This window comes from Choloepus didactylus, chromosome 4 (assembly GCF_015220235.1).
Source record: "Choloepus didactylus isolate mChoDid1 chromosome 4, mChoDid1.pri, whole genome shotgun sequence".
Classification (NCBI taxonomy): Eukaryota; Metazoa; Chordata; class Mammalia; order Pilosa; family Megalonychidae; genus Choloepus; species Choloepus didactylus.
The window spans coordinates 92,299,898-92,325,507 of NC_051310.1; the positions used below are offsets into that span (position 1 = coordinate 92,299,898).

The 25,610-nt window shown below is 49.2% G+C and overlaps 2 protein-coding genes and 1 non-coding gene across 6 annotated transcripts in view; 2 read left to right on the forward strand and 1 right to left on the reverse strand.

The window, feature by feature from the left end:
• FANCI (FA complementation group I) overlaps positions 1-4,114 on the forward strand; it is a 132,514-nt gene extending 128,400 nt beyond the window's left edge. The window contains 3 exon segments of the mRNA XM_037833024.1: positions 1,855-1,950; positions 2,244-2,351; positions 3,385-4,114. Of these exon segments, the coding sequence (XP_037688952.1) occupies positions 1,855-1,950; positions 2,244-2,351; positions 3,385-3,468 (288 nt within the window). The 3' untranslated portion in view covers positions 3,469-4,114.
• Positions 3,300-20,860, reverse strand: POLG (DNA polymerase gamma, catalytic subunit). Of its 4 annotated transcripts, XM_037833021.1 has the most exons (22): positions 19,335-20,860; positions 16,303-16,498; positions 15,259-15,423; positions 15,001-15,147; positions 14,770-14,849; positions 13,772-13,954; positions 13,510-13,661; positions 13,216-13,342; positions 12,014-12,250; positions 10,987-11,107; positions 10,691-10,777; positions 10,278-10,385; positions 9,645-9,805; positions 8,884-8,937; positions 8,677-8,794; positions 8,081-8,216; positions 7,724-7,970; positions 6,191-6,313; positions 5,904-6,072; positions 5,510-5,718; positions 4,396-4,556; positions 3,300-3,815 (listed from the first exon to the last, which is right to left on the reverse strand). In XM_037833021.1, exons 1-22 carry the CDS (start codon positions 19,949-19,951, stop codon positions 3,757-3,759), a joined length of 3,657 nt encoding a protein of 1,218 aa, XP_037688949.1. In that variant the 5' UTR covers positions 19,952-20,860; the 3' UTR covers positions 3,300-3,756. The 4 variants fall into 4 exon arrangements, 3 of the variants coding, with proteins under 3 accessions (XP_037688949.1, XP_037688950.1, XP_037688951.1); XR_005216356.1 differs by lacking the exons at positions 3,300-3,815; positions 5,904-6,072 and having other exon boundaries at positions 4,420-4,556; positions 6,191-6,225; positions 19,335-19,951; XM_037833022.1 differs by lacking the exons at positions 3,300-3,815; positions 4,396-4,556 and having other exon boundaries at positions 5,577-5,718; positions 6,191-6,225; positions 19,335-19,951.
• Positions 20,861-21,244: 384 nt separating this feature from the next.
• On the forward strand, positions 21,245-21,317 carry TRNAR-UCG. The gene has a single exon. It is a non-coding gene; the product is annotated as a tRNA-Arg (tRNA).
• Positions 21,318-25,610: the final 4,293 nt, after the last annotated feature.

A 25,610-nucleotide genomic window follows, 5' to 3' on the forward strand; every position in this document is an offset into this window, starting at 1 on the left:
GATTTATGTTCACGTAGAACATCTTTATTTTACCTCTGAACCAAAAACAAATTTATCCAGGAAGCACCAGAAAAATCTTAAGTTCTTTCTTTGTAATTAGCTTAGAATACCCCACTGGGAAGGAATTCTTTTTAGGGAAAGTTGGTGAGTGCATAAAGTGCTCCCTCCCTAAATAATCTGTAAGAATTCAATAAAGCCACAGAGAAGTGTGCACTCTGGTTCATTGCTGGCAAAGGTAAAAATAAATTAAACCTTTCCTTTGCAGATTAGCAAAAAACCATTGGTTTTAGGATGTATGTACTCTTTGGATTAACAATTCCACTTTTAGTATCCTAAAAATTATTTAAGACCTGTGTACCACGATGGTCCCAACAACATTGTTTGTAATTATGTGAAATAATGAAAATACCCATTAATAGAGAACTGGCTAAATAAGTTAATAGTACATCTGTATTGTAGAATACTATGCAGACATGAAAAAAGGAAAACTAATGTTTAGATATGGAATTATTCTAGAATGTGAAAAAAATATTAAGTTGGGAAAGGTCCTATGTTTTGAAAATGTATATAAATGCACATATACATACATGCATACGAAATGTTTGGAAGGATGTACAAGTTACAATTAAAGTGGGGGGTGGGTGGGATATAATTTCACCACTGAAAATTCATATGTAGATTAGAAAAAGGAAATGGAGCAGGCTGCCAAAGAGGGTTCATTGTTTTAAGACTATCAAATCAAAAAAACAAACTCCTGCAAATGGTCCTAGAAAACAACAAATACTTAGAAATTACAAATGGGGAGATTTCAGTGCTATTTCCATGGGAATTTAGGTCCTTTGATGAGACTGAACTGCCATAAATCTTAGATTGCTAGTATGTAAGTAAAATTGCATTTGTTTATGACTGACTAGTTTTCCCCCAAAGCCACGAGCAGTTAGTAGCTCATGGCTGCCTATCATGGGACTTGCCCTTATGAAGCTCATTACTGCAAAGGAGAGGCTACACTTGCATGTAATTGTGCCTAAGAGTCTCCCGAGTACCTCTTTGTTGCTCAGATGTGGCCCTCTCTCTCTGAGCCACCTCAGCAGGTGAACTCACTGCCCACCCCCCGCCACATGGGGTGTAAATCTCTGGCAACACAGGATATGACTCCTGGGGATGAATTTGGACCCAGGGGATGAATCTGAACCCAGCATCGTGGGATTGAGAGAATATCTTCTTGACCAAAGGAGGGATGCAAAATGAGACAAAATAGTTTCAGTGGCTGAGAGACTTCAAATGGAGTTGAGAGGTCACTCTGGTGGACATTCTTATGCACTATATAGATAATACCGTTTCGGTTTTAATGTATTGGAATAGCTAGAAGTAAATTATCAAACTCCAACCCAGTAGTCTGGACTCCCTGAAGACGACTGTATAACCATGTAGATTACAAGGGGTGACAGTGTGATTGTGAAAACCTTGTGGATCACACTCCCTTTATCTAGTGTATGGATGGATGTAGAAAAATGGGGACAAAAACTAAATGAAAAATAGGGTAGGATGGGAGGGATGACTTGGGTGTTCTTTTTTACTTTTATTTTTTATTCTTATTCTTATTCTTTCTGATGTAAGGAAAATGTTCAGAAATAGATTGTGGTGATGAATGAATAACTATATGACCATACTGTGAACAGTTGATTGTACACCATGGATGATTGTATGGTATATGACTATATTTCAATAAAACTGAATTTAATTTAAAAAAAATAACTCACAGCTGTTTGGCAGGTGACAGCTTCAGAGGACTGCAATCCTCAAAAACCCTTGAACCCTGACATTTAGATACTAATTCTTCTCTTTGCTCTGTAGGCCAGAGTTCTTCGGGAAACCAAGCCAATCCCTAACCTCATCTTTGCCATTGAACAGTATGAAAAATTTCTTATCTACCTTTCTAAGAAGTCCAAGGTAAACACACTAGTTTTCTACCATTTCCATTTACCCTGTTGATGGGACCTTTTGCAAGCTAAAGCAGCACGACTGCAGTGGGAGAAAAAAGTTAAATTATGGTCTTTTTCTGATCTGATGGCCTGAATCCAAAGATCTGATGGAAAACTGATGGAAAAACAGATCAAGTGGGTGGGTGCATAAGTAAAAATGGAAGGATTTGTCAGAGCTTACACAGAGCACATTTTGAGCTGGTCCAGACAGGACAAATTGGAGCCAAGTAGGGTAATGCTCCTGTGCTTACAATCTCACAGGTGAACCTCATGCAGCACATGAAGCTCAGCACCTCACGGGACTTCAAGATCAAAGGAAACATCCTGGACATGGTTCTTCAAGAGGATGAGGAGGATGAAAATGAAGAGGTCAGCGCCTGCTTCTGTCTAAACAGCAGCAAGCCCCAGCCACCCTTCCTAGCTGGTTGTTCTTAGCCTATCTGGGAGCAGCCACAGATTAGTGGAAGGGCAAGAACCAACAGATGGAAAGGATTAAAAGGTGGTTCTGGCAAAGACCAAATTAAGAATTCTCATTAGAAGGGTGTTTTGAACCCTGATCCCAAGTTGCCCAGACCTGTATGCATTTCTAATAGGTATTTCCTGGAAGGGAGTGGTAACAAAACAGGGTCTTCTTACAAGTTTTCTCCCTGTGACCTTTTGAACCATTAACATACATGTAGTCATAGCATTCTGACTCAGAAACCTGTTTGTGTTAATACCATGCCCTCATGCATGGTAGCACCACTCTGCTGAGTTCAGGTAGGGCTTCCTTCAATTCATGCCAAACTAAATTTGTCCTCCTTTTCCCTCTCGCTTGTTCCACTCCCTTTAGTTTTACCAATTACGATACCACAACCCCATCCCCATCCCCACAGCATCTTTAGAGCAGAGCCCAAGGTTTCCTTACCTCTAACACCTACATTTTTGTCATCTGAGGTAGCAAATTAGTAGCCCCTGCCCATTTCAAAATTTGAAGTTTACATAAAACCCTAGCTCTCCAGCTTCTCAAAACAATTGAACCTATATTGCATTCTTCAGATTATCAGACCCAGGCCATAACAAACCTGGCCTCATCAGTGCCCTTCACCTACCGATTTGCCATTTAAGTTCAGGAGGGTTATTTAGCATTTGGATGTCTGAGGCTGTAGGTCAGGTTCCATCTCTCATGTTGTCCCATGAATCTCTCCAGATATAATAGTAAGTCCAAAGGAGTTAGCCTGCCCTAAGCTATGGAGCATGGAGCCCTCCTCCTCTTTTTCAGCACCGTTTCCTCCAGCAAATAGGAAAGGGGGAAAGCATGACTAACACAGGCTTTGATGAAAAGATAAAGGGTTGGTTGGTTGGTTTATTTCCACTGCCTTAAGCAGGTTATCATGTTAGCATTACCTTTCTCCCCTTCCAGGACACTGCATCAGAGCACAGGGGACAGAACAAAGAACCAGCCAAGAAGAAAAGGAAAAAAAATGAAATGCCTGAGTTAATGTGAACTTTGGGGGCTTCTGCTTTCTTTTGCTCAACAAGCAACAGTGCCCCCTTGTCCTAGAGCCTGCACCGATATTGGCATCTTGGTTCTGAGCCCATTGAACTCAGCTGCACCATCAGTTAGAAAGAATCGTTCTTGGCAGGCCCTGCTACTGAAAAATGGCTAGCCTTAGGCAAGCCCTTTTGCAAAAAGCACAGCTGAAAGCCTGAGTTTGGGAGCCTGCACCACCCCGATGAAGCTCCACAGGAGCAAATACAGAGCCTCCAGGCAGAGCTATGGTCCAGGCTGGCTTCATTTTTCCAAGGAGCCTTTGGTGAGTTCAATTATCTGGTAAATATCCAGTGCTTCACCTGAAAGATAGTGCAGGTTGGTTAGTATGCATCTCCTTAAGACGTGTTAACTCAGAAGTGAGAAAGGGAGTTTATGAAGAGCTTATGAATGTACAGGCCAAGAAGAATAGGTGGGTTGAGAATAACTGCCAGGAATAATAATGATACATTTAGGAGAGTCCCTTTCCTTTTTGTATAAGTTCTTAGATACAATTTAAATAGAAAATAAGCCTTCTTATTTACTTGTTGGCATTTAAAGTGCACTTTCTTTTTATCAAAAAATGCACTTTGATTTGATGCAATAAATTGTTTTTAAATGATCCTGATGTGGTTAGAGAGGGGACAAGTACAGATAGAATATTTGAAGCTCTGGTTTCTTCCTTCATTTACTGTGAACAGCTTTCTAGAAACTGACATTCCTTTGTGAGCTGAACATCAAGTTCTTTTGGACTCAGGGTACACCTTAGACTAAATAGCCAAGAATATATAGCACAAGAGTGATTTTGTCTTCTCTGAGGACCCAAACTTCCTATCGCCCAAGATCACCCTCTAGTCCATCTTACATCTTATGTGTAAAAAGGAACAAAAGTGTTATGCTTACCCGGGGAAATCCCGTATCTCCTTTCCATCCCAGTTGGGTTGGAAGGGGTTTTACAATCCATGGTCACTTCCTTCCTGAGGCACTGGTCAATATCAACTGCACTGAAAAAGGCGACTGACTGAGGCAGGTCATTCAGACCCAGCTTGTAGGCAAACATGCACCTGAAAGAGACCCAAACTTCTCTCTCAGTCATGTTCCTGCTGGGAACAAAGGATTATCACTCCAGGAGAAAGGACCAAGTATTCCTGAGAGCAGAGGGCTCCCCTAAACCCAACTGTCTATTCACTTAGCTAAGTCAATTAAGCAGAAGAGCCCAGCACTTCTGTCTTCCAACTAGAAGCCAGACACCTCCCACCTGGATACTGAAATGCACTTTTTCCAGTTTGGTACGCTTTATTATCGTAAAAAAAAATTTAATTACTGGGCCAGAGTCTGGGGAATATATAAGGACTTTCAATTAGCTTTGTTAAGCATAATCCCTAGGAGATGAGTAAAAAGATAATGAAGACAGTGTTGAATATTGGGAACATTTTTTGTTTACCTATTAATCAGGATAGATCATGGTTTCCAAACTGGTTCTGAATGGCAGATCAACATGAAACTGTAATATCATTTAATTCAACCATATGAACTAGGAATTTTACTATAAGAAAATATAACTCAATATATAACATATATAAAACATTTTTAAATTACATTGTGAGTTTCCTCCTGTTAGCAGTCAGAACAACAAACTTTTGGCACTTAAGAAAACATTTATGAAAGAAAGAAAAACATCTCAATTTCTATCAATTGAGAAAAATGTGTCGTTTCATTTTCTAAGCAGAATGGTATGCTCCTATGGGAGCAGTCTGAAAACTCTTTGGAACGACTTCCCTGACCACCTCAGTGATCTGGTCTTGGTGTATGATATGTGACGGTTTCAAATCCAGAGGCTAGTCTTTTTAAAAAATTGTTCTTATATTTTTAAAATTAGAGATAAAAGTTAAAAGATTCCTTTCTGGGGAGATGAAAACTAAAAGATCAGGGCTGCTCAACTGAGTCCAAGGGGGCTCTCAACCAAAGCCCCTTAAATGAGCATATGGCCAGGACAGGGACCATGGGCCTCACATACCTGGTCAAGAGGTTGGCGATCTGTAGGGCCAAGGCAGCACGGTAGCGGTCCTCCTCTCGCACCAGGTAGCGCACCTCGTCGTGGATGCTGATGCAGAAGCGTCCATCAATGGCAAACTCCTCAAACAGCCACTTCATGGCCACAAGCATGAGGTGTAAGTAGTCCACAGCTGAGCTCTGTACCACCCAGTTCACACGGCTGGTCATGAACTGGGAGAGGGAGAATAGGTACAGGTGAGGGGGACTTTGCCACACACCAGTTAACTTGGGTAGGGGACAGTGCAGGAGCCCCAGGGAAGGCCCCACTCTGGCCCCATGTGCACACATTAGTGAGGCCTAGAGAAGCCCTGCCCTCCCAGTGACCTCTATCCCCATGCTCCAAGGGTAGCAAGTACCTCCCCCTGGACAACTGAGGGCTCCAGGGCTCGGCTGATGCGGCAGCCCAGCACCGGGGTACACGGTGTGTCAGATGTAGCAATGCTCTCCAGCTTATTGAACATTTCTGACTCTGTGCCCCCCTTCCACATTCGTTCAGCAACCACCTCCCACTTCTTCCAGTGTGACCTGGGGGACCAGGAACAAAGAGAGGGCAGGCTTAGTCTTTCAGAACTAAAAAAGCAACCCACTCTCTGGGACCAGCCAGGACCCCTCCCTCCATCCTTAACACACAAAAGGTTCTCACTTCTTTGAAGCTTCTCTCTGGATCTTGCGCAGATCCTGCAGGGAAACCAAGCCATCCTCAGTCCTGTCCACGGGAAGGTCCAACTCCCTCACCAGCCACTCGCCCTCATCTGACAGCCGATACCTGGGGGCAATGTCACCATCATTCCCATGGGAGGGCCAACTGTGTGCCAAGCCCTGTGCTAAGGGTACTCAAATACCACCTCTTAATTTCCAAGACCCTCCTATCCCCTACAGGCTCTATTTCAGAGGAAAACGCAAAGGCTCAGAGAGGCTAAGTGATCACAAAGCTTGTAAGAGGTGGAGCCTAGGCAGGAACTGGCCTTTCTGGCTTCAATGCCTAGGCTACCCCATAGTAACCCAATAAAGCACAAGAGACTCCACACAAGAGCTACCACTGTTCTTACTGTGCTAATGCCTCAGACACTAAACTGCTCACAGACCAACAGGAGACTTGTATTAGTTAAGGAGGCAGCAAAGGGCCATCCAGGAGAAAGAATGAGCTGCCCCTTAAAGGGAACAGGGCATGAGGGAAAAAGAATGAGAAAGTGTACAGCCAAGCCTGCTCTACACTTCTCAATTCCCATTGCCCCAGATTCCCAGCTTCAGAAGTCCAACCTGTAACCATCACCATGCTTGTCCCCAAATGCTCCTGACCAATGTCACTCACCTTCTCAAAGGTGTGCCACTGCTTCCCCATTACCTGTACCACTGGTCAAAACTCTTTAAAAGGTCTTCCCAACTACCTAGGGCTCACCCTCACTCATCACTGTCATCCTTGCAGCCATGGGCACACACTGCCCGTGGTACAAGCCACTCCCAATCGCACCTCATTCAACCACAAGGCACCTCCAATCTACTCCAGAAAATACCTCTTTTCTGTATTTATGTAGACACTGCTATACCGTTTATCATTTACTTAAATCTTTAGTGAGGGGATGAGTTTCACAATGAGTCAGCTAATTTAAATGTGAATATCGTATATTATACCTAAAGAAGTTGCAACTACCTCCTCCCTCACACTCCCTCCCCCTCCCGGGAGCCTGCTGAGACCCTGAGCACACAGCATGTCAGGTATTACTATCAGGACCTCTCCCTTTCAGAGGAACACTAACTCCAGAGCTAAGCAAGTAAACTGGAAGCCTGCTGAGGCTTTCTTCTCTTATCAAAATCAGTTTAAACTTTCCAGTTTTCCAGAGTGCCCTCCCATCAGGGTCTTACCCCTACCTGCTTCACGGGCTCTCATTACTTGTAGGCATTTGAGTTTGCAACCCCTGCACTACTGTTTATGCTGCATAACCAAAGCTACTGACCAGTTACAATTTGGTGACAACATGCCAAAGTACAGTTTTAGCCCCACAGGAAAAACCATTCAAGACTGACTTGCAAGAAAATGTCATAACCACAAAGACAGACGATCCTGGAGGGAGAGAAGCCAGGCGAGAGCTCAGGTAAAGGGCAAGAAGGAGAAAAAGAAGGGAGCAGTAGAGCCAGAGTAATGCAGGCCTGAGGCCCTGAGGTTAACATGGATTACCTGCGGAGGCCCTTCGTCACAGCATACATCTGCTGGGCCTTCTTGGCTGCCTCCTGCTGCGTGAGCCGGTGGTTGAACTGCATTAGTAGGCGCTCAGCGAAGGGCTGCCCAGCCCCATAGATGCGGCCATAGTTGAAGACCTTGGCATGTTCGCGGCTGATGCCCACAGTGGCGGCTGTCTTACTATGCAGATCGGTGCCCCTGCTCTTCCTGCCCTGCAGTGTCATCCACCCAAAGGCTGTGCATCCTGGGGAAGGCAGCATGAGAAAGGAGGCTCAGAAATATATCTGCCCACCCACCTGGGTCCAGAGGGGTCAAGCTACCTCCACCCTCGCCCCAACACAGGCTCCTACTCACCATGCATGCCAGCAAAGTGGGCATCTCCAAGCACAGCTGCAATCCACAGCTCCTGGGAGTCCACATCAGCACCCACAAGGATGTAGCCGGGTGGGGCCTGCACCATGGCCTTCAACTCACTGCCTACTCGGTCAGGCTATGGGAAGAGTGAGGTCAGGCCCTACCCAAATGCCCAGATGAGATTCCTCCCACCTCTAGAGTTGAGTGAAGGATTGCTAGGGTCTGTCCTGAGGGACAGCCTCAGGGAATATCAGACACCACTGCTCCCAAATTCCACAGTTCTAGGATGACCCCATTCAGCAATGGGGGTACCCAATAAAGAATCCTACTATGTACCTGGTCCCATACCAGACCCCTCACCTACACGGTCTCATAAGAGCTCTGGCTATTATGCCTGTCAGTGCCTGGCTAGGGGCAGGTGCCCAGAACACATTTACTTGAAAAATGAACAGGAACTGTGAAGCCACATTTGAATTCAAGTCCTGCCTGACCCAGATCTTTGGTTCCTTTTCATTCTCTTGGCTAACTCCCTAAAGGCCCTCTGAGATCCCAGTTTCTAGAAACAGACAGAAGAGCCAGGGCCAGAGGTCACATACCCGGGCATTGCTGGCAGTGAGCCATGTGGGTTCCACGGCCCGGCGGGTGATGGTACCAGCAGTCACCACCTGGGGCAGGATGGCCCCATAGCGGCCTTCCTCATCATAGTCTGGGTGCCTGGGGGGAAAGGAGGATGAGTCTCAGCAGTTGCTCTGACCCTAGGACCTCACTCAGTTCTATCCCCATGACCATTCAGCAGGCCATACCTGGTCACAGCACGGGGCAGAGCAGACCTGGGAAGCCACACCACCATCTGGGAGCTGTAGGAACAGACAGGCTGAGGGTCAGCACAGCTAGGGAGAACAGAATATACCTCCCATTCCACCATGGCCCTCACCCGTCCAGCTCTAGGACTGCTGTGGGACCCTATAATACACCAATGAGAGCGTTAAGAGGTCTGGGAACTGACCAGGCCTCTCAGGCAGCTCCTGCCCTTATCATTAGGTATCCATAAGACACCTAACATCAGCAACCATGCTCCGCTGCCTCTTCCCATGCACAAGGCAGACTTAACAACCCATCACAGTACCCTTCTCAAAACAGTGTGCTGGTGGCCACTAACAACCTTGGAACTAGCCTGAATTCAAGATGACTCCATTTGCCATTCCCAGCCCCCAACCGAGCTTACAGGACACCAGCTCTCCATGGTTCTCAGCCACATCCATGGCTCCAATAATAACACCAATGGGTTCTTTAAGAGTCAGGCAGGGCTATCAAGATCCTACAGCACAATTCTTTTCACACAAACAGGAACACTGAAGCTAGAGTGGGAAAGAGACTTGCCTGAGGTCACATGGCACTGGGACAAGCAGACAGGCCTCTAGACCATAGCTTAGCTGTCCCTCTGTTGTAGCCCAACCCAAGTCACGAGTCCCTGGATGGGAGACTGGGAAAGGGAGTCCCAGAGCTGCAGAAACCTCACCAGGGACACAGACAGGCCTGTCTCTGCCTTCCCATGGTGGCCCACCTGATACGTTTATGGGCATTCCTCCAGAAAGAAATCATTTTGTTGATTTCCAGGGCACGGGGCCCACTGGCACCTCCTGGGCCAGCTTGCAGAGTGCCATCCTCCATCTTTGGCAGGAAGTCCTTGGCGAAGGGGCTCCCCACATTATAGCTGTTCCCATCCTGGATAGGGCAGAGGAAGCAGAGGCTGTGGGCAGGTGGCAGATTCCCAGCTGGGGAATTCTACCCTGTACCCCTGGGCTTCTTCCAGTTTGTAGCCCAGAACCTCAAGCAGTATGGGGCAATCCCTGATTGCACCCCCACCCCCTCGACCCCCACACAGACATAGGAAGGATGAAGACACATAGACATAAAAAAGCATGGCTCCCCTCACAGTAACAGCTAACAGTCAGAAGACCCTCTCATGTACTAGATGTGATGCCAGGCACTTGACATGCACAAGGTCATTCTACCACCATGCCCCTCACCACCCAATTAACAGAAGAAAAAAACAAAAGCTCAGATCTGGATATGTGATGACCAAGATCACACTCTGTTCCATGACTACTGTCATTCCCACAGAAAGGGCAGTCTCGTGGTGGGAAGCCCTGAGCACAGTGAGGCCACCACAGGACAGACATGAACCAGGACACACCTTATGAGGGAGCTTGAAAAACCAGCAGCCAGGGACATCCACATCGTTGTAAGGCCCGTTGCCATGGTGAAAGGTGGGCTGGCTGACTTTGGGGTCACAAGGGACAGTCTGTGGGGGCCACACACCTAGATCAGGCCCTGCTCCAGCACCTGCATTCAGCGAGTGCCAGGGGGTAGGGGAGTGGGAAAAGGGCCTGAAACCATCACCAGGGAGCTAGGCAATGACAGGATGGCCACAAGGTATCAGGCTTCCTCCTTGGCCTCCAACAGGTGTGGGGCCACCCAAGGCAGGACAGCATCTCCAAACCTCCCAAGACCTAGGAAACTCTCTGGTGGGGATAGCAACATGGGGAAGAACCAGCCTCTACTACCCAACACCCACCCAGAGAACCTCTGAGCAGGCACCCCTCTCACCAGAGCTGGGGGTTGACTTGGCACTGCAGCTCTGAAGTTCTCCATCTTGGCCTCAGCCTCCAGTTCTAAGCAGCCCAGTTCTTCCACCTGGAGAAGGGGACCAAGAGAGTGAAGCAGGAGCCTGGGTCAGCCCAGTTCCCCTAGTCCCTCTCTGAAGTAACCTCGGACGGCCCAGGCTGACCAGGAGTGAACAACTTCTTAGCTCATTCAGTGCTCTGCCCCCCACCCAAAATGCTGCCTCTTCCCTAGGAGAAGAGACCCCTTTTCAGAGCTCAAACTTGGAGCCCTTCCCTTACCGTCTGCCACATAGCGCTGTTGTCAGTGAGCAGGAACGCTTCAGTCAGGCCTGCCTCCTGGGCCTCCAGCTGCTGCTTCCCCTGTTCGAGACAGTGCTTCCTGTACAGGGACTCGATGGCTCTGGGCAGAGAATAGCAGCAGCAGCCTCCAATTACCAGATGCCCGCTCTGGGCCAGGGGTGCTGGGGGCCTTCCACAATTCCCTTTGTTTAATGCTCAGAATCAGCTCTGAGGAAGAAGTTTGCAGCGCTTTCCCTGTTTTTTTTTTTAGTCACTGAGTGACAAACTAAAGGTAACATAGTATACTGGTGACAGGCCTGGTCTGACTCAAATCCAAGTTCCTCTACACCAGACTGGCTGCCTCCCCAGGAGAAGGTCTGGGAGCAGAGTAGCTGGAAAGTCAGGTCCTGGAGCCCCCACCCCAGGCTGGCCCCTGCCCCTTACCCACCGTTTGACTCAAAAGAGCAAGTCCAACCCCAGCCCCTTTCATCCCAAGGCCCCCAAAGTGTCTCAGACTGCCCAGCAGAGCCAGAAGTCTTTCAGTTCTGGGCCACTTTCAAGGGCAATGGTGTCTCCCCAACATCTGCTTATCAAAAGCTCAATGTTTGCGATCTTAGACAAGTCAATTAACTTCCCCAAGCCTCTGTTTTGTCAACTACAAAATGGAAAGAACCATCCTATCTTAATGGGCTGCTTGAGGAAAAATTGAGTAAGCACTGCAAAATGTTTAATAACACAATGCCCAGCACATAATTAGTGTTCAGTAAATTATACTGAAAAAGAAAAACAAACAAAGCCCATCACCCCTGCCACTTCACTTCCAACAGCCCTTCCCTGCATGTCCCTGTAATTGCAGCTGTGCTGTTGGGCACAGAGCAGGGTCCAGAGGGAAAGGGGAACCATAGAAAAAAGAACCAGAACCCAGACTCTTGGACCAAGCTCTTCCCATTGGCCCATGCTGGGCTTGGTTTGTCCAGCAAGCCGAAGGGATCCCTGGGCTCCAGCACCTTCCGCCCCTGAGCCTTACCTGTAGGGGCAGGCCACCCCAGCCGACGCTAGGGCAGTGCCCGTTGGCATCTGAGCCAGGTTGTCCCGCCGCCCAGGTACCAGATAGCCCCAGCCATGCCGCTCTGAATAGTGCAGAGGGAAGCCATCCCAGGTCAGTGCCATGAGTTTAGGTGTGACCCGCATCTGGAGGCTGAGGAGGCTGGGACCTGGGGTCCATTCAGGGTCATCAAACCGGGGGCAGAGCTTCCGGTACCACCTATGCTCCACCAAGAAGAAAGCAGTGTCACATTGGGGGAGGGGACAGCATGTGACTGCAAGGAAGGTTCTTTCTCCCATGGCAAGCCCTACCCCACCCACCAAGGCTCCAGGTATTTGACCCAGCTGACAGCCACCCTCCCTTTCTCTGGGATGCTTTGGCCAGGATGCCCATAGAATTCCCAGAGAATAATACAAATGACCTCAAGAAAAAAGACCCTACATCAGCCCCACACAACTAGTAAGAAGCCAGGAACTACAAGCACACCCCAGCCCAGGTTCCTTCCCAAGCTCCATTTTATCCAGGATGACTCTGGCCAGAGGAGGGAAAAGATCTGCCCTCCATACCCACCAGACCTCCCTGCTGCTCTAGAAACACACCAGTTGCTTCAGAGCTGTCACTCACATCTGTTACCAGGCCCAGGCTAGGATGAGGCACACAAAGCACCCGGGGCACTCTCATGCTCAGGCTCACGCAAGCTCTTCCCTCTGACTGCCCTCGTTTTCTCATCTGCCCATGCTACAAGGTGCAAAGGAAGGGTCACCTCCTCCAAGGAAGCTGTCCCTGATTTCCCCAGGCAGAGTGCAGGCACTGCCTCAACATTGTTCATTGTTGTGTCTCACCACGGATATAAACACCAGCTGCATGCCTGGCTCCTCCAAGGGAAGAGGAGCTACTTGAAAGGGATGGAATTTCCAACTGAACGAATCCCCAGTGACTGCCACGGGACATGAGGTACTCAGTGCCCTTTTACTGAATGAGTAAAACAAGCCATGGGGTCAAGGAACAAATGAGTGTGTTGCGGCAGATGGAGTAGATGGAGGGCCACAGGTTACTAACTGCATACGTGCATGCTGCCTCCTGTGCTGGAGGAACACTGCAATGGGAAAAGAAGACAAGAGATGTCCTGGGAATGAGGGGGTAAGGGTGGATTCTGATATGCCAGTGGGTGGACAAGGGCTCACCCAGGGTGTCCAGGAAGGTGCTGGGATCGCTTGGGCAGGAGCTCTGTGGTCCCCTTCAGCTGCTGCAGGCAGGCACGGGCTGTGACATCTCGCTGAAACTCCTCCTCCTCACCGGGAGGGCCAGGGTCTGCGCAGGGCAGGGGAGGCAATCAGAAACAGGGAACGGACTCTTGGAAAGACCTACCCAAGCCTGCTCAGCTCCAGAAGGCTGGAGTAGCCACTTCCAAGGGCCTCCCGGGTCCTAGGACCTTCCCAGGGATCATCCCTGCCCCACCTCCCACCCGTGCTCCCCACCTTCCTGATCCTTGGGTTCCCCAGGGGCCCCAGGCCCCTCGATGGGCAACTTGTTGGCTGCAGCTGGCTCCTTCTTCACCTTCTTTGCCTTCTTCTGCTTAAACTCTTGCACGTCCCACTCCAGGTCCCAGAGCCAGGGGTCATGTTTGTACCTGCAGTGCCAGTCCACAGGGCAGGGCTAAGGCCGAGCCAAAGGCCAGGCCTCCCACCTGCCCCTGTCCCCTGCCTTGATCCTGCCCACCCAAGGCCTGGCCCTGGCTACCTCTCTCCTGAGAGCAGCTGGCAGGCATCGTTGGCCAGGTCCATCAGCGACTTCTTCATCTCCCGCTGGAGCTCCTCATAGGTGCTCTGTGCCTCTGCCACGTAACGCTCCCAGTTCTGGTTGACAGGCAGGTAGGAGACACCCATCTCCAGCATGCCCGCCAGGGTCACAGGGTGGGGACACCTTGGGGGCAAATGCCAGGAGCAACCATGAACAACCACAGGAGGCAAGGCTTTGGCCCATCCCTGAGCCGGTGTGGCAAGTATCAACCCAATTGCCCATGTGACATTGCTCCAGCCAGGGGTCTGGATCCCAGTTCATCACATCCTAGTAACGGGGCCCTGGGCAAGTTACTGCATCTCTCTGAGCCTCAGTTCTTTCACCTATAAAATGGAAATAATAATATCCCTATCCTCAGGGTTAATGTAAGAAACTAGAGATCACAAAATGATAATGGCTGCCATTTGCTGAGGAAATTACTGTGCAGGCATTGTGCCAATAGCCCCATACCCACAAAGGTTAGTCTATGAACCTCAGAACTGGGGTGGTAAAGTATACCTATATGTTCCACAGCTGAAAACACTGAAACTCAGAGAAACCAAGTAACTTGCCCAAGGTCAAACAGGTAGCATACGATGGGGTCAGTATCTAAACCAGGTCTGGCTAATGCTTCTGATTCTGACCACTTCCTAAGACTGACTTACTAGTAAACATAACCAGGATGGTCGTGAAGCCTTTGGCTCAGGGTCTGGTTACAAAGGAGATGCTTAATAAACTGGGACCATACACATAAAACACAAGCACACCCCTTGGTCCTCCCCTCCAGGGCCTCAACAGAAATCCAGAGTCTAGAGCCCAAGCAGACACCACTGGACAGACACTGGCTCCTTTCTTTCAGCCCAGAAACAATGAGAAAGAAACAGTGCCACCTGATTACAGTGGGCCAAGAACCAAAAACTCACTGACCCCCAGGGATTCCCACATGGGCTCTTCCTCACCTCTCCAAGAAAAGCGGTAGCTGCTGCTGGAAAACCTCATGGGTGGCCCACACGTCCTGGGCACAGTACTGCATCAGGTCCTGGCACAAGGTGACAGGAAGGCGCTGGGTGGACAGCCATCCCACTGCCACCACCGGGTGCCAGGGTCAGGCCTGGTAGCTGGACCACCCAGGGTTCAGCCAGGGGTCTGCCAAAGCCCACTCCCCAAATCCCCACTCTCCAGCACCATACCTGGAAATTCTCCCGGATATCCTTCATGCTGCCCTTGACAAACAATTCTCGGGGCTCCTTCTCTAGGGGAGGCCCCCCAAAATAGAGGCTGTGCACATCTGCCAGATTGTTGATACTGCTGATGTCTAGCCAGTCCCAGGATGAGATCTGAGGGCCAGAGCAAAGGCCACAGGTGATAAGCTCAGCCTCAGGCCAAATAGGCAGGCTGGCGAGAGGGTCCCAAGTGCCCACTCTGGCCCACCCACAGTATGTTCTCACCGCCGGGCCGTTGGCTTTGCTCTGGGACTTCCGGCCTTGCTGTGTGGGATGCTGGACCTTGTGCTTGCCCTGTTTGGCTGCTATCCACAGGCTGCGCTGGAAGCCACTTAGCCCTGAGATGGCCATATGCATGCTCATGGTGTCCAGGAAGCGCATGCGGGAGCCCTGAGGAGGAGGAGAGAGGCTACAGCCAGAGGGGGCCAGCTTACCAGTACTCCAGTGGCCTCAACCCCTAGCCTCAAGCCAGCTCCTCACACGGCCTTCTAATGCTACAGACACAATCTTTGTGCTTGCTCATGCTCATCCCTCAACCATGAGGGGCCTGGCTCAATCCCCACACACAGTTCTTCCTAGCATCTAGCAACAGCTCTAAGGGGCAACTCAGGTGCAGAGTGGCCAAAACAGGCCTTTGGAGCTATGAGGTCTGGCCTCCAGCCTCAGGCCTGCCACCGACAAATTCTGAGGCCCTGAGCAAGTCATCAAGGCTGTCTGAGCTTCAGAATCTGCAGGCTAAGGATGTCCTCACCTGCCCTGTCTTATCCAGCTGTCATGAAAACAATGAAAAAGCACTTTTCATCAGATACAGAGCTGTCATTACCACACACCAGGCACAGTTCTGAGTGTTGTACACATATGCATTGTTCTAATCTTCCAAACAATCCCATGAGGCCACTTCTGTTATCTCCCTCTTTTTACAAATAAGGAAACTGAGGCTCAAGGATGTTATGGAGTTCACACTGCTAGTGAGTGCTGACAAAGGATGTGAGCCCAAGCTTTGAGGCTGAAAACCTTCAAACACCCATGCCAAGCTGTAAAAGGCCACACAAAGATAACAACCATTACTCCTCTGACAACTCAGATGTCCTGTACTAGGCAGGTCCTGGGGGAAGAACAGCTGACAGGGCTGGTCAACAGGAGGCCCTGCAGCTACTGCAAAGGGGATGGAGAGACTGGCCAGAAAAAGCAATGCCTTCCCCAACCACTGAGATTAGGGCTCCTAGTCCCACCGAAGCCAAAACCTGCAGGTGGCTGCAGGAGCCTTACCTGGATCAGGTACTGCTCCCTGATGTGAGCTCGGTCAAAGCAAACATTGTGCCCCACCACTAACCGCTCCTGCCAGTCCCACTGGGTGGGGCCACCAGCACTGGCAGGCACCTCCAGGGGGATGAGGTCAGCCGGCGACAGCTGGCTGGTCCAGGAGTAACGCTCTTCCACCAGCCGCCGGCTGCACCAGGAATACCTGGGGAAGGGAGAAACAGGCAGGTTCACATGCAGGCATTAGACTTTTGCTCCACAGCACCCACCGCACACCCACCACCACATGCCAGGTCATGCACTAGCAGCTGGGACACGCGGGAGACCAAGGGGCACTCCTAACCCTCACAGAGCTAAAGACCAGGTGGGGAGTTGTGAGGGGGGCAGTTTACTAACATTTCTCTACTTTCAAACTTCCACAGATGGAAACAGAGCTAAATGCCATAGAACTGGGGTCACATGCAGGCATCTCAGCCTGGGCCATTAAGGTGTTGTTTAGGCCCAGTGTTCACCGAGTCTATGTTTGGCTCCGAGGTGTTTTATGAATATTATCAACCCCTCACGTCTATAAGCACAAAACAGCTAGTAAAGGAGGTAGATGATTATAACAGAACCCAAAGCAGAGATTTTTAAAAAAAAATTTAAAGTGGCAAGAAAATGACAAATGCTGCACACATGTACAGGATGAATCATCTGACGGCTGGAAAGATCCTGAAGGACAAGTGCAAAACCTGCACCTTGTAGAAGGTGCTGTGCCTCTCCCAGCAACCACCCTCAGTGCAAGCAAGGGAGTGCCAGAATGGGAAGAATGTATGCATATGTGCTAGGGATGAGGTGGGAGGGACAGGGGTGACTGCTGCCTGTGGGGAGCCTGAAGTTGATTCAGGAAAAGGCTGGGAGTTAGTTGCACAAGGCTAAGTGCAGTGAAATGGTTGCTGAGGAAATGCCTGTTGCAAACCACAGATTGTTCCAAAGGGTCAAGGCCTACTCAGATCTGCTCAGCGTCAAAGTGAGTGATGAGGCCACATGTGTGAACACCACAGCTGCAAAGGCGCTCCCTGCAAACCCATATAGAGGGGAGGAGGATTATCTACCTCAACAGTTTAAACAAACATGAAACTAGTCTCTTTCAAGGGGGAAAAAAAAAAACAGCAAAGAAGACAGCCCTGGTTTTAAACCTGGCAAAATCTAATTCACACTCCAAATGGTGGGGATCTCCCCCATAGACTCAAGCTGAAAACCACCCCACCCCCACCTTTTAATTCAGCATGTCAAAAAGCTCAAAGCCCTTAAAAACAAGAGGAAAAAGCTAGAAAATGCCATATATTTGAGGCTATAGTGATGACAAGGACTTTAGTTGCAATTTTTAAAAAACCCATACTGATATCAAGACAAGGTCTGTAACTATGTAAAAAGCCATCTTCTTATAAACTTATTTGTGAGGAAAAGAAAGCCAAAATGCAAATACTTTTGTAAATTTATGACAAGCAGAACACACACCGTTAATACCTACAGTTCTATTGTGAATCCTGGATAAAGGCTGATGGCCTGTGTAATATCCCTCTAGGCTGATGACCACAAGAACTTACCAACAGCCCTGTGGAGGTTTGGACTCTCCAAGCCTTCCCCTCCCACCGGGAACCATGGACTGGCCAGGTACCTGATGTCACGCAGTCATGTGGTAGGGACATGCCTGTGTTAAAATGGACTGCTACAAGGGAACCATCTGGCACCCACCACCACCCACCAGTCAGACTCGCAGAAGGAAGATCCCAGCAGAAGCCCAGGCCTCATTGATGACTTCTGTCACCAGGCAAAACTAAGCAAAAATGGAATGAGAATGAGAGGATGGGAAGGTCAGGGAGAGAAAGATGAGAGAAGTAAAAAAGTTAGGAAAGGAAGGAGGAGGAAAAGAAAAGGGAACTGCAGGTGGCCAAAAATGACCAGCAATCTTTCTTATCACTGGTTTCCTAATTTTCTTTCGGCCACCAAGGCCTACTTTACCTTCTCCAATGATGGCCAATATTCCCCTTTATTTTGACCATCAAGTCACATAATAAATACTGTGATTCTCATCGTCACTGAAACTAAATCAATGAGGAATCATCTAGTTTTGCTCTTTTCAGCCATCAGTGCCTACCTTATCTAGCCATGTTTTCACCATTTTTCAACTGCATATTTAACATTTCGCAGCTTTCTTTACAAAGATGTAGCTTCCAATAGGAATAAAGAAACTGCCAACTTTTTTTGCTGGCCATGCCTGAAAGCATTAAGGTTGTAAATAGTATGTTAATCCTGGAATGAAGAATAAAAAAAGGGGAGAAACGGTTTAGGACTCTGTTGATACTGGGCCTTATTGCATCTTTCATACAGCAGGTGGACAGTACTGCCATCAATCAATTGTTTGAAAAAGAATCTTTGGTTGCACTTAAAAATTCTATAAAAAGAAGAGAGAGATTGGATATACCTATTTGAGACCAAAATGCCTGTTTGGGAGGCTGGGAGGACACAGTATTTCTCAACTGGGGTAGCAGAAGGGGGTGCCCCCTCCACCAGGTGGCATTTAGAAATGGGGGGATTTGGTTTGGCATTTAGGAGAGGATGGGGATGCTAAATGTCTTGTACTGCCTGGGACAGTGAAAGGAGACTCTTCCTGCCCAAAATAACCAACAGCATCCCACAACAGAAACAATGTTCAAGTATCTTTTCAGACCAACTTCTGGCATGAAGCTATAAGGGAAGGGAGTAAAGTCACCAAATCATGGTGATCTACAGTGGTCTCCAGTTAGCCTCAAGTATAACACTCTACTGTAATTCTCCACACTACCTGACATTTTCTTGTGTGTTTGTTTACTGCCTGTAACCTCCCACTAAAAAGTGAGCTCCATGAAAGCAGGAGTCAAGCCCGTTTAGTTCACCACTGTATCCGCAGTACCTAGAAGAGTACCTAGCACACACCACAAACAGCGCACACTGAACCAAACTATTAGGCTGCCCCCCCGAACATGCTAAAGTCCCCACCCCACTTGGCCCCCACTTACCAGGCCGAGGGGGATATGGCCACCGCCAACGTGGGGCAAGTTCCCTCTGCCAAGCAGACCTCCACGTCGAACACCAGGGCCCGCTCCTCGGGGATGGCCACGGGTACGGCCTCCCCCGCGGGGCCGTACCGGGTCCAGCCCTCCGCCCAGGCCCAGCTCTGGGGCTGCGGGGGCACCTGGGCCTGCAATAGCAAGTTGGCCGCCTCCAGGTAGGGCAGGCTCTGCTTCTGGGCCAGGATGCGGAAGTGCTGGTCCAGGTTGCCCCCGTAGAGGGGCGGCAAGCGCAGCGCCACGTCGGGCAAGGGCTCGACTGGCTGCCCCCAGAGCCCGTGCCTCTGCAGGTGCTCGATGCTGCGTTGCACCGCGGCCTCTCCGGGTATCTCCCCGCCGGGCCCGAAGATCTGCTCGTGCAGCCCTCTGGAGAGCATCTGGATGTGCAGCGGGTTGTGCCGCAGCTGCCCGCCCTCCAAGGATGGCGCTTGCGGCTGCGGCGGCAGTTGCTGCCCGTCGCTGGGGACGGGGACGAGGGCGGAGCTGGAGACCCAGCGCCCCGGAACTGGAACCAGCCCTGGCCCTATGGTGGCGCTGGCCACCTTCTTCCAGAGCAGGCGGCTCATGATTGGTGCAGGGAGCCCCCCGCTGGGAATCAGGACAACCGGCTTTGGGCTCCAGCTTGGCTGCTACTATTGGCTGGGTAACTTGGAGAGAGACACTTCCTGTCTCTGTTTCCCTGTCAATGAAATGGGTCTGACCATGCCTGCCTTCAGCCCACAAATCCTAAAGGAGACAGATGACACAGTGTTATTTATTACATATGCACTATGTGCTATATTAACATTCAACACTCCTTGAGCACTTACTGCATGCCAGGCACTGTGCCAGTCACTTTAGGTATATTTTCGCAATTAAACCTCAAGCAACCTTGGGAAACATCAATACCTCTCCTGAGGAAATCGCAGTTCGTGTAGATTATTAGAGAACTTGTAGTGGTTAGGAGAAAGACTCTGCAGTATAACAGGGGTTTGAATCCTGGTTCTGGGTCTTACGAGCTGCGTGCCCTTGGGCAAGCTCCTTAAAACTCAATTTCCTAGTCTGTAAAATGGGGTTACGGAATCTACCCGTCCTACAGAACTGCTGTTTGGACGACACAGAGCGAAATGTTGCACAGCCCGGCCCTTGGCGAGCGCTAGGCAAGTGGAGGCTGCCATTACGGCGACCGCCCAGGCCCGAGGGCCTAGCGCTGAAAGGTGTTAGCGCCCTGATTCGAACCCAAGGGGTGGGGCCGCCATCCCCGGGGGCCCGACCCACTCCCGCGCCGTGGCCCAGCCGGTCAAGGGCGTCCTGCAGGAGGCGGCGGCCCCCACGCTCCCGGCCGCCCGCCCGCTCACCCGCCTGCCAGCACCCGGCGGCGGTGCCGCGGTGCGCCTTGGGACCAGCCGCCGCCCTGCTCTGGGCCTCGCTCCCTGACTGGAGAGGGAGTGGCCGCGCCGCCGCTCAGCGACCCGGCCTCCCCCACGCGGACGGCCGGAAACCTCGGTGCGCCTGGTGCTTCCCGGTCCGCGGGTTCCCAGACCCCAGGCCGGCGATGCGGCGTGCCCTCTGCACGGCCTACGCAGCCTCGGGGTGGCTTGAAGTCTCCAACCGACCAGTCCGCCTAACTGGCAGCCGCAACTTCCCGTCTGCTCCCCGCTGAGTCCCGCGGTTACCCGAGAGGCAGGCGGGAGACTCCCGGCGCGACCAATAGGAGGGCCGCAAATGGACTCATCCGCCCGCGGGGTAGGCAGAGGAACTTCCGGGTGAGCCCAGAACAAGATCAAACCTCCCCTTCTCAGAAAGCAAGTGGATTGGTCTCGAGAAAGCCAGTGGGTGTAACAAGCTTTTCAGTTTTTCCAAAGACAGCGTTGTCAGCTGGCCGCGTGGCCTAATGGATAAGGCGTCTGACTTCGGATCAGAAGATTGCAGGTTCGAGTCCTGCCGCGGTCGGAGGGTGAAAGCTTCCCCTTTTAGTCTCAGGGCTTAAAGTTCCTGCAGAAAACGAACGTTTTCGCCCATTTCCACCTGCCCCCCCCCCCCCAAATTGAAAGTTGGGGACTCCGGATCTGTGGAAGTAACGGCGCATGGCCAGCAGCGTGAAATTGCTAGCTTAAATATCCAGGCCCACGACAGACCAGCTTTCTAAAATAAACTAGCCGCCTGCCGTACGCGTGTGGAGTGGAGAGGAACGGACATCCCATGCGGAAATTCTGTGTTTTAGTCAGTTGATACTTCGCGGAGCTGAAGGGAAGCGCCAGCCCCAGGCATCCTCCCTCCATCTGGGGCAATTCTGATGGGTAAAAACGCTACCTTTTCTTAAATCCTAACCCGCCCACGGGTCCTCACCCCAACCCCTGGACGACCAAGGGGCGTCCGACCCCTTCAGCCCTGGGAGCAGCAGAAGCGCGTCTCTCTTCCTCTGCTGTCCAATCTCCCGTCGCCTCCAGTCTCTGCACCCACCACGTGCTGCTCCAGGTGCCTGGGCGCCCCGCGGATAGTAAACTGTAAAGTGCGGTTCACAAGGCCTCCGTGAATAACGTGAGCCTGGCAGCTGGAACCTGGAGACCCAGATGCAGAGATGAGGAAAGGAAGACAAGGATATTTGATTAAGGACAAAAATCAGGCCTGATAGAAAGCCAGCCCTGTGCATGTGCTACCTGCCCGGTCTTGCCATCCCAAGGGGCAGAGAGAAGCCCCGGACCAAGGCTTGTGAAGTACATCGAGCGTTGATTTTTTTTCTCTTTTTAAAGGATGAAATATTTCAAAATGTGCCATTTTCTAACCTGCCCACCCCACCCCAACTTAACCTTGTACCCTTGACATTCTTACAAAATGCCTGGAGAAGAGGTTCTCAGCTTAAATCAGGGAGTCTCCGAATGGAAAAACAATTTTCATTTTTATTTCTTCTAGTCTCCTACTGAAATTTACCATCTTCTTCAATTACGAGCCTATACAACCAGCCACACTGGTATTAGTAGTACCTGTGACTTTGTCCCCAGCAGCAATTACAGATATTGTCATTGCACTTTACAGTTGTTGCAGATTTTTCAAAATATTGTTTATACTAATCTGTACTTCAAAATAAACAGTAGTTACTAGACTGCTACTAGATCTTGTTAATGAGTTAACAATAAAGCACCATCAGTATATCACTTATTTGTTCTTTTTTAATATTTTAATATCTTTGGTTTTTCTCCTAATCCTATGGGTTTTATACATTTAAAAACATTATTCTGAGAAGGTGCCTATAGAAAAAAAAAAAAGCTAAGAAACTCTGGCCTGACTGAATGTGACTTCCAGAGGGGACACTGATTGGACCTGCCTGGCATCCACTAGGGGAAGGATCTGCCCCTGGGTTCAGTCCCAGGAGATGTCATCCCCGTGCCTGCCTCTCTCTCAAGGCTACTTCAGGCCAGTCTGGCACCCTCACCCTGGAATTCAGATCTTCAGCAAGGACAAAAATGGTTAATGCTGATTCCTGCAGACAGAGGATGCCAAGAGGCACCAGCCATTCCTGCAGAGCTGCATCCTATTTCCTGGCCCTTCTGAACCTAGCTCCTCTGTCCTCTCTCCCTCTTTTTCTGGGAGCTCCCCATGTCCTTCTAGAAAAGTTTGTCCCTCTAAGAGACAAAGTTCACTAGAATCCCCCTCTCCTAATCAAGACACTCTATACTTTCAAGGCATTTACCACAACTGTAACTAAATGCTGATTTTTTTTTTAATCTTCCTTTCCACTGCTGTAAATTCTTGCAAGGACTGACTGTGTATATCAGATTTGGTGCTCCATTCCATTCCATTATTACCTGCCTGGAGCTTGGTAATAACAACCAGCACTTAAGTAGATGCCAGGCTCCGCTGTAGGGCTCATAAATATCAATAAATGATGAGAAAACTGAAGCACAGATGGTAGAGCTGGGATTTGAACCCAGGGAGACAGGCTCTAGAGCAAGGATCTCAACCACCACACTGCAAGGTGGATGCAGACTGGCCAGGAAAGTAGAGGATCCCTGCTCAAAGGTGTTTGCCAGGTTGCCTGGTGGCTGCTGAGGATGCAGGCTGCTCCTCCAGGGTCCCTCTCGGGAGCTCCTTTCCCAGTGACCTTTATCATGTTTGCCAAGCCCAGCTTCAGCAGTTTCTGCCTCAGAGAGAAAATATCACTGCTCGTCTTTTATTCATCAAGCGCTACCACTTCCAAATGAACCAGGCTTAATGCTTTAGAGTATCATCTCATTTAATCCTTCCAATAACCCCATGAGGTAGATACCATTATTATTATTCCAGTTTACTAGGAAGAAAACAAGGGTTCACCTAAGAAAATGAAGTTGACTGATATCCAAAATCACATATGAAATCCTGGGCCTGGATTTGAACCCAAGCACTCTGTGATTCCTGGCATTTCTGCAAGCCCACTGCAGACCCCTTAGGCAAGAAAGTAAGTTTGGGAAGACAGAAAGCCAACCCTGATTGCTAGTTTGTCCAAGATCCCAGGAGTACATTGATGTCCATCCCTCCAAGATTAGTCAGAAACCAGCATGTGATTATTAATATTTTTCATGCAATTCTCTCCTTTGTGCTTGACCAAAGGGACCCCCAAGGGAGTTGAGCAAGAGGACCCTGAATAAGGGGTTGGGGGAGAGGGGGAGTAGAGTTCAATAATTTCCTCTTCTGGAAAATGAGGCAGTGATAGCACCCGCCTCATGAAATTGCTGCCAGGGTTCAATGAGTTCTATGTGTAAACCACTGAGAACAACAGAGTACTTGCTCAAAAAATGTGAAGCATTAGTATTCTCATGTCAGAGCCACCATAAGAGCTCTGCCCAGGCCTATGAACACCCCAAGGGCATTTGTCCTGAAGTAACCAGACCTGCCCTACTGGGCTTCAGAAGGCAGAAGGTCCTGATCCCTCCAGAGCTGTTTCTCTGGTGTCATTTTGGGTCAGCTCCTGCCTTGCCAGGCCTCCGTGTACCACACATGGGATAAAATCAGTGTGAACTCTGGACCTGTGTGTGACTTTCTGATTCAGAGGCATATGCTCCTTTTCAAAACAGGCTTCATATTTCAGGGGGATAATTTGTTATATCAAACCCTTACTGTTAAAGGAAAGTAAAAAGGGCAGTGGTAGAAATGCAAATAGTTTTTCTGTGGATGGGAAGCTCGTTGATGGGAAGAGACTGTGCCCGTCCATCTTCGTGTCCCTAGCATGGAACCTGGCACACAGAGGAGGACATTGGTTGTTTTTGCCCCCACAGCCAGTTGTCCCTCCTTTGTTCTTGATGGGGGCTGAGAAGCTCATTCAGTCCCTGGAGCAGGAATGGGGCTTGTTAACTGAGTTGAGCCAACCAGCGCATGCCACCTAAAACATTAACAATATGTCCTTCAAATCATCAAATTTAGTCAATGTTGAAATTTACGATGGCAAAAGCCCCCTCTTTGCTTTAGCTAATTTGGGTTGGAATTTCCGTCACTTGGGATGGAAAGAGACCTCACTGATTGAGGACCATTAAATATTGGCTGAACAAATGAATGACCCTTTTAAAACTGTCTTCAGCTCAATTTCACCGAAATAAACTTCACTAAGATGAGACTAGGCTATAAATAATATTCTGCATTTGATAACTGAAACTGTGGAACTGTAACCCATAGCATTCTTTGAAATTTACTCTCTAACCACTTGTTAAATTGCACTTGGAAAGTTATCACTTCTATGTACATATGTTATATTCCACAATTTTTTAAATGATAAAAGAAAGATTCTACATTTGAAAAGTGCTTGTAGTTTGCAGTTTGTAAACCCTTATAACTTCACCTTAATTCCACAACAATCTATGATACTGGAAGTGTTTATGATACAGATAAGGATTTTAAATGGAAAGTTGATCTATTTCTATAAATTGAAAACTATCACCTATCATGAGTGCAATTTTAATATATACAACTATCTATTATTGTATATTACATAATTTATGTATTAAAATATGTAACATGTTTAGGAAGAGGACTGTGGGAAGATGGCGGAGTGGGAAGCTCCGGGAGTCAGTCCCTCCACAAAAACAACTACTGAACTGGCAGGAAATGTATGAATCAACTATTTGGAAACTCTGGAATCTAATGGATGCTGTGCAGTATTTAGGGAAGAGCTGGAGGGAGAGGCTGGTAAATTGTAGTAAATATCATTGAATTTCACCCTCGGTTCAGTAGCTACTGTCTCCCATACCCCAAATGCATGGCAGGCAGCAGTGGGGA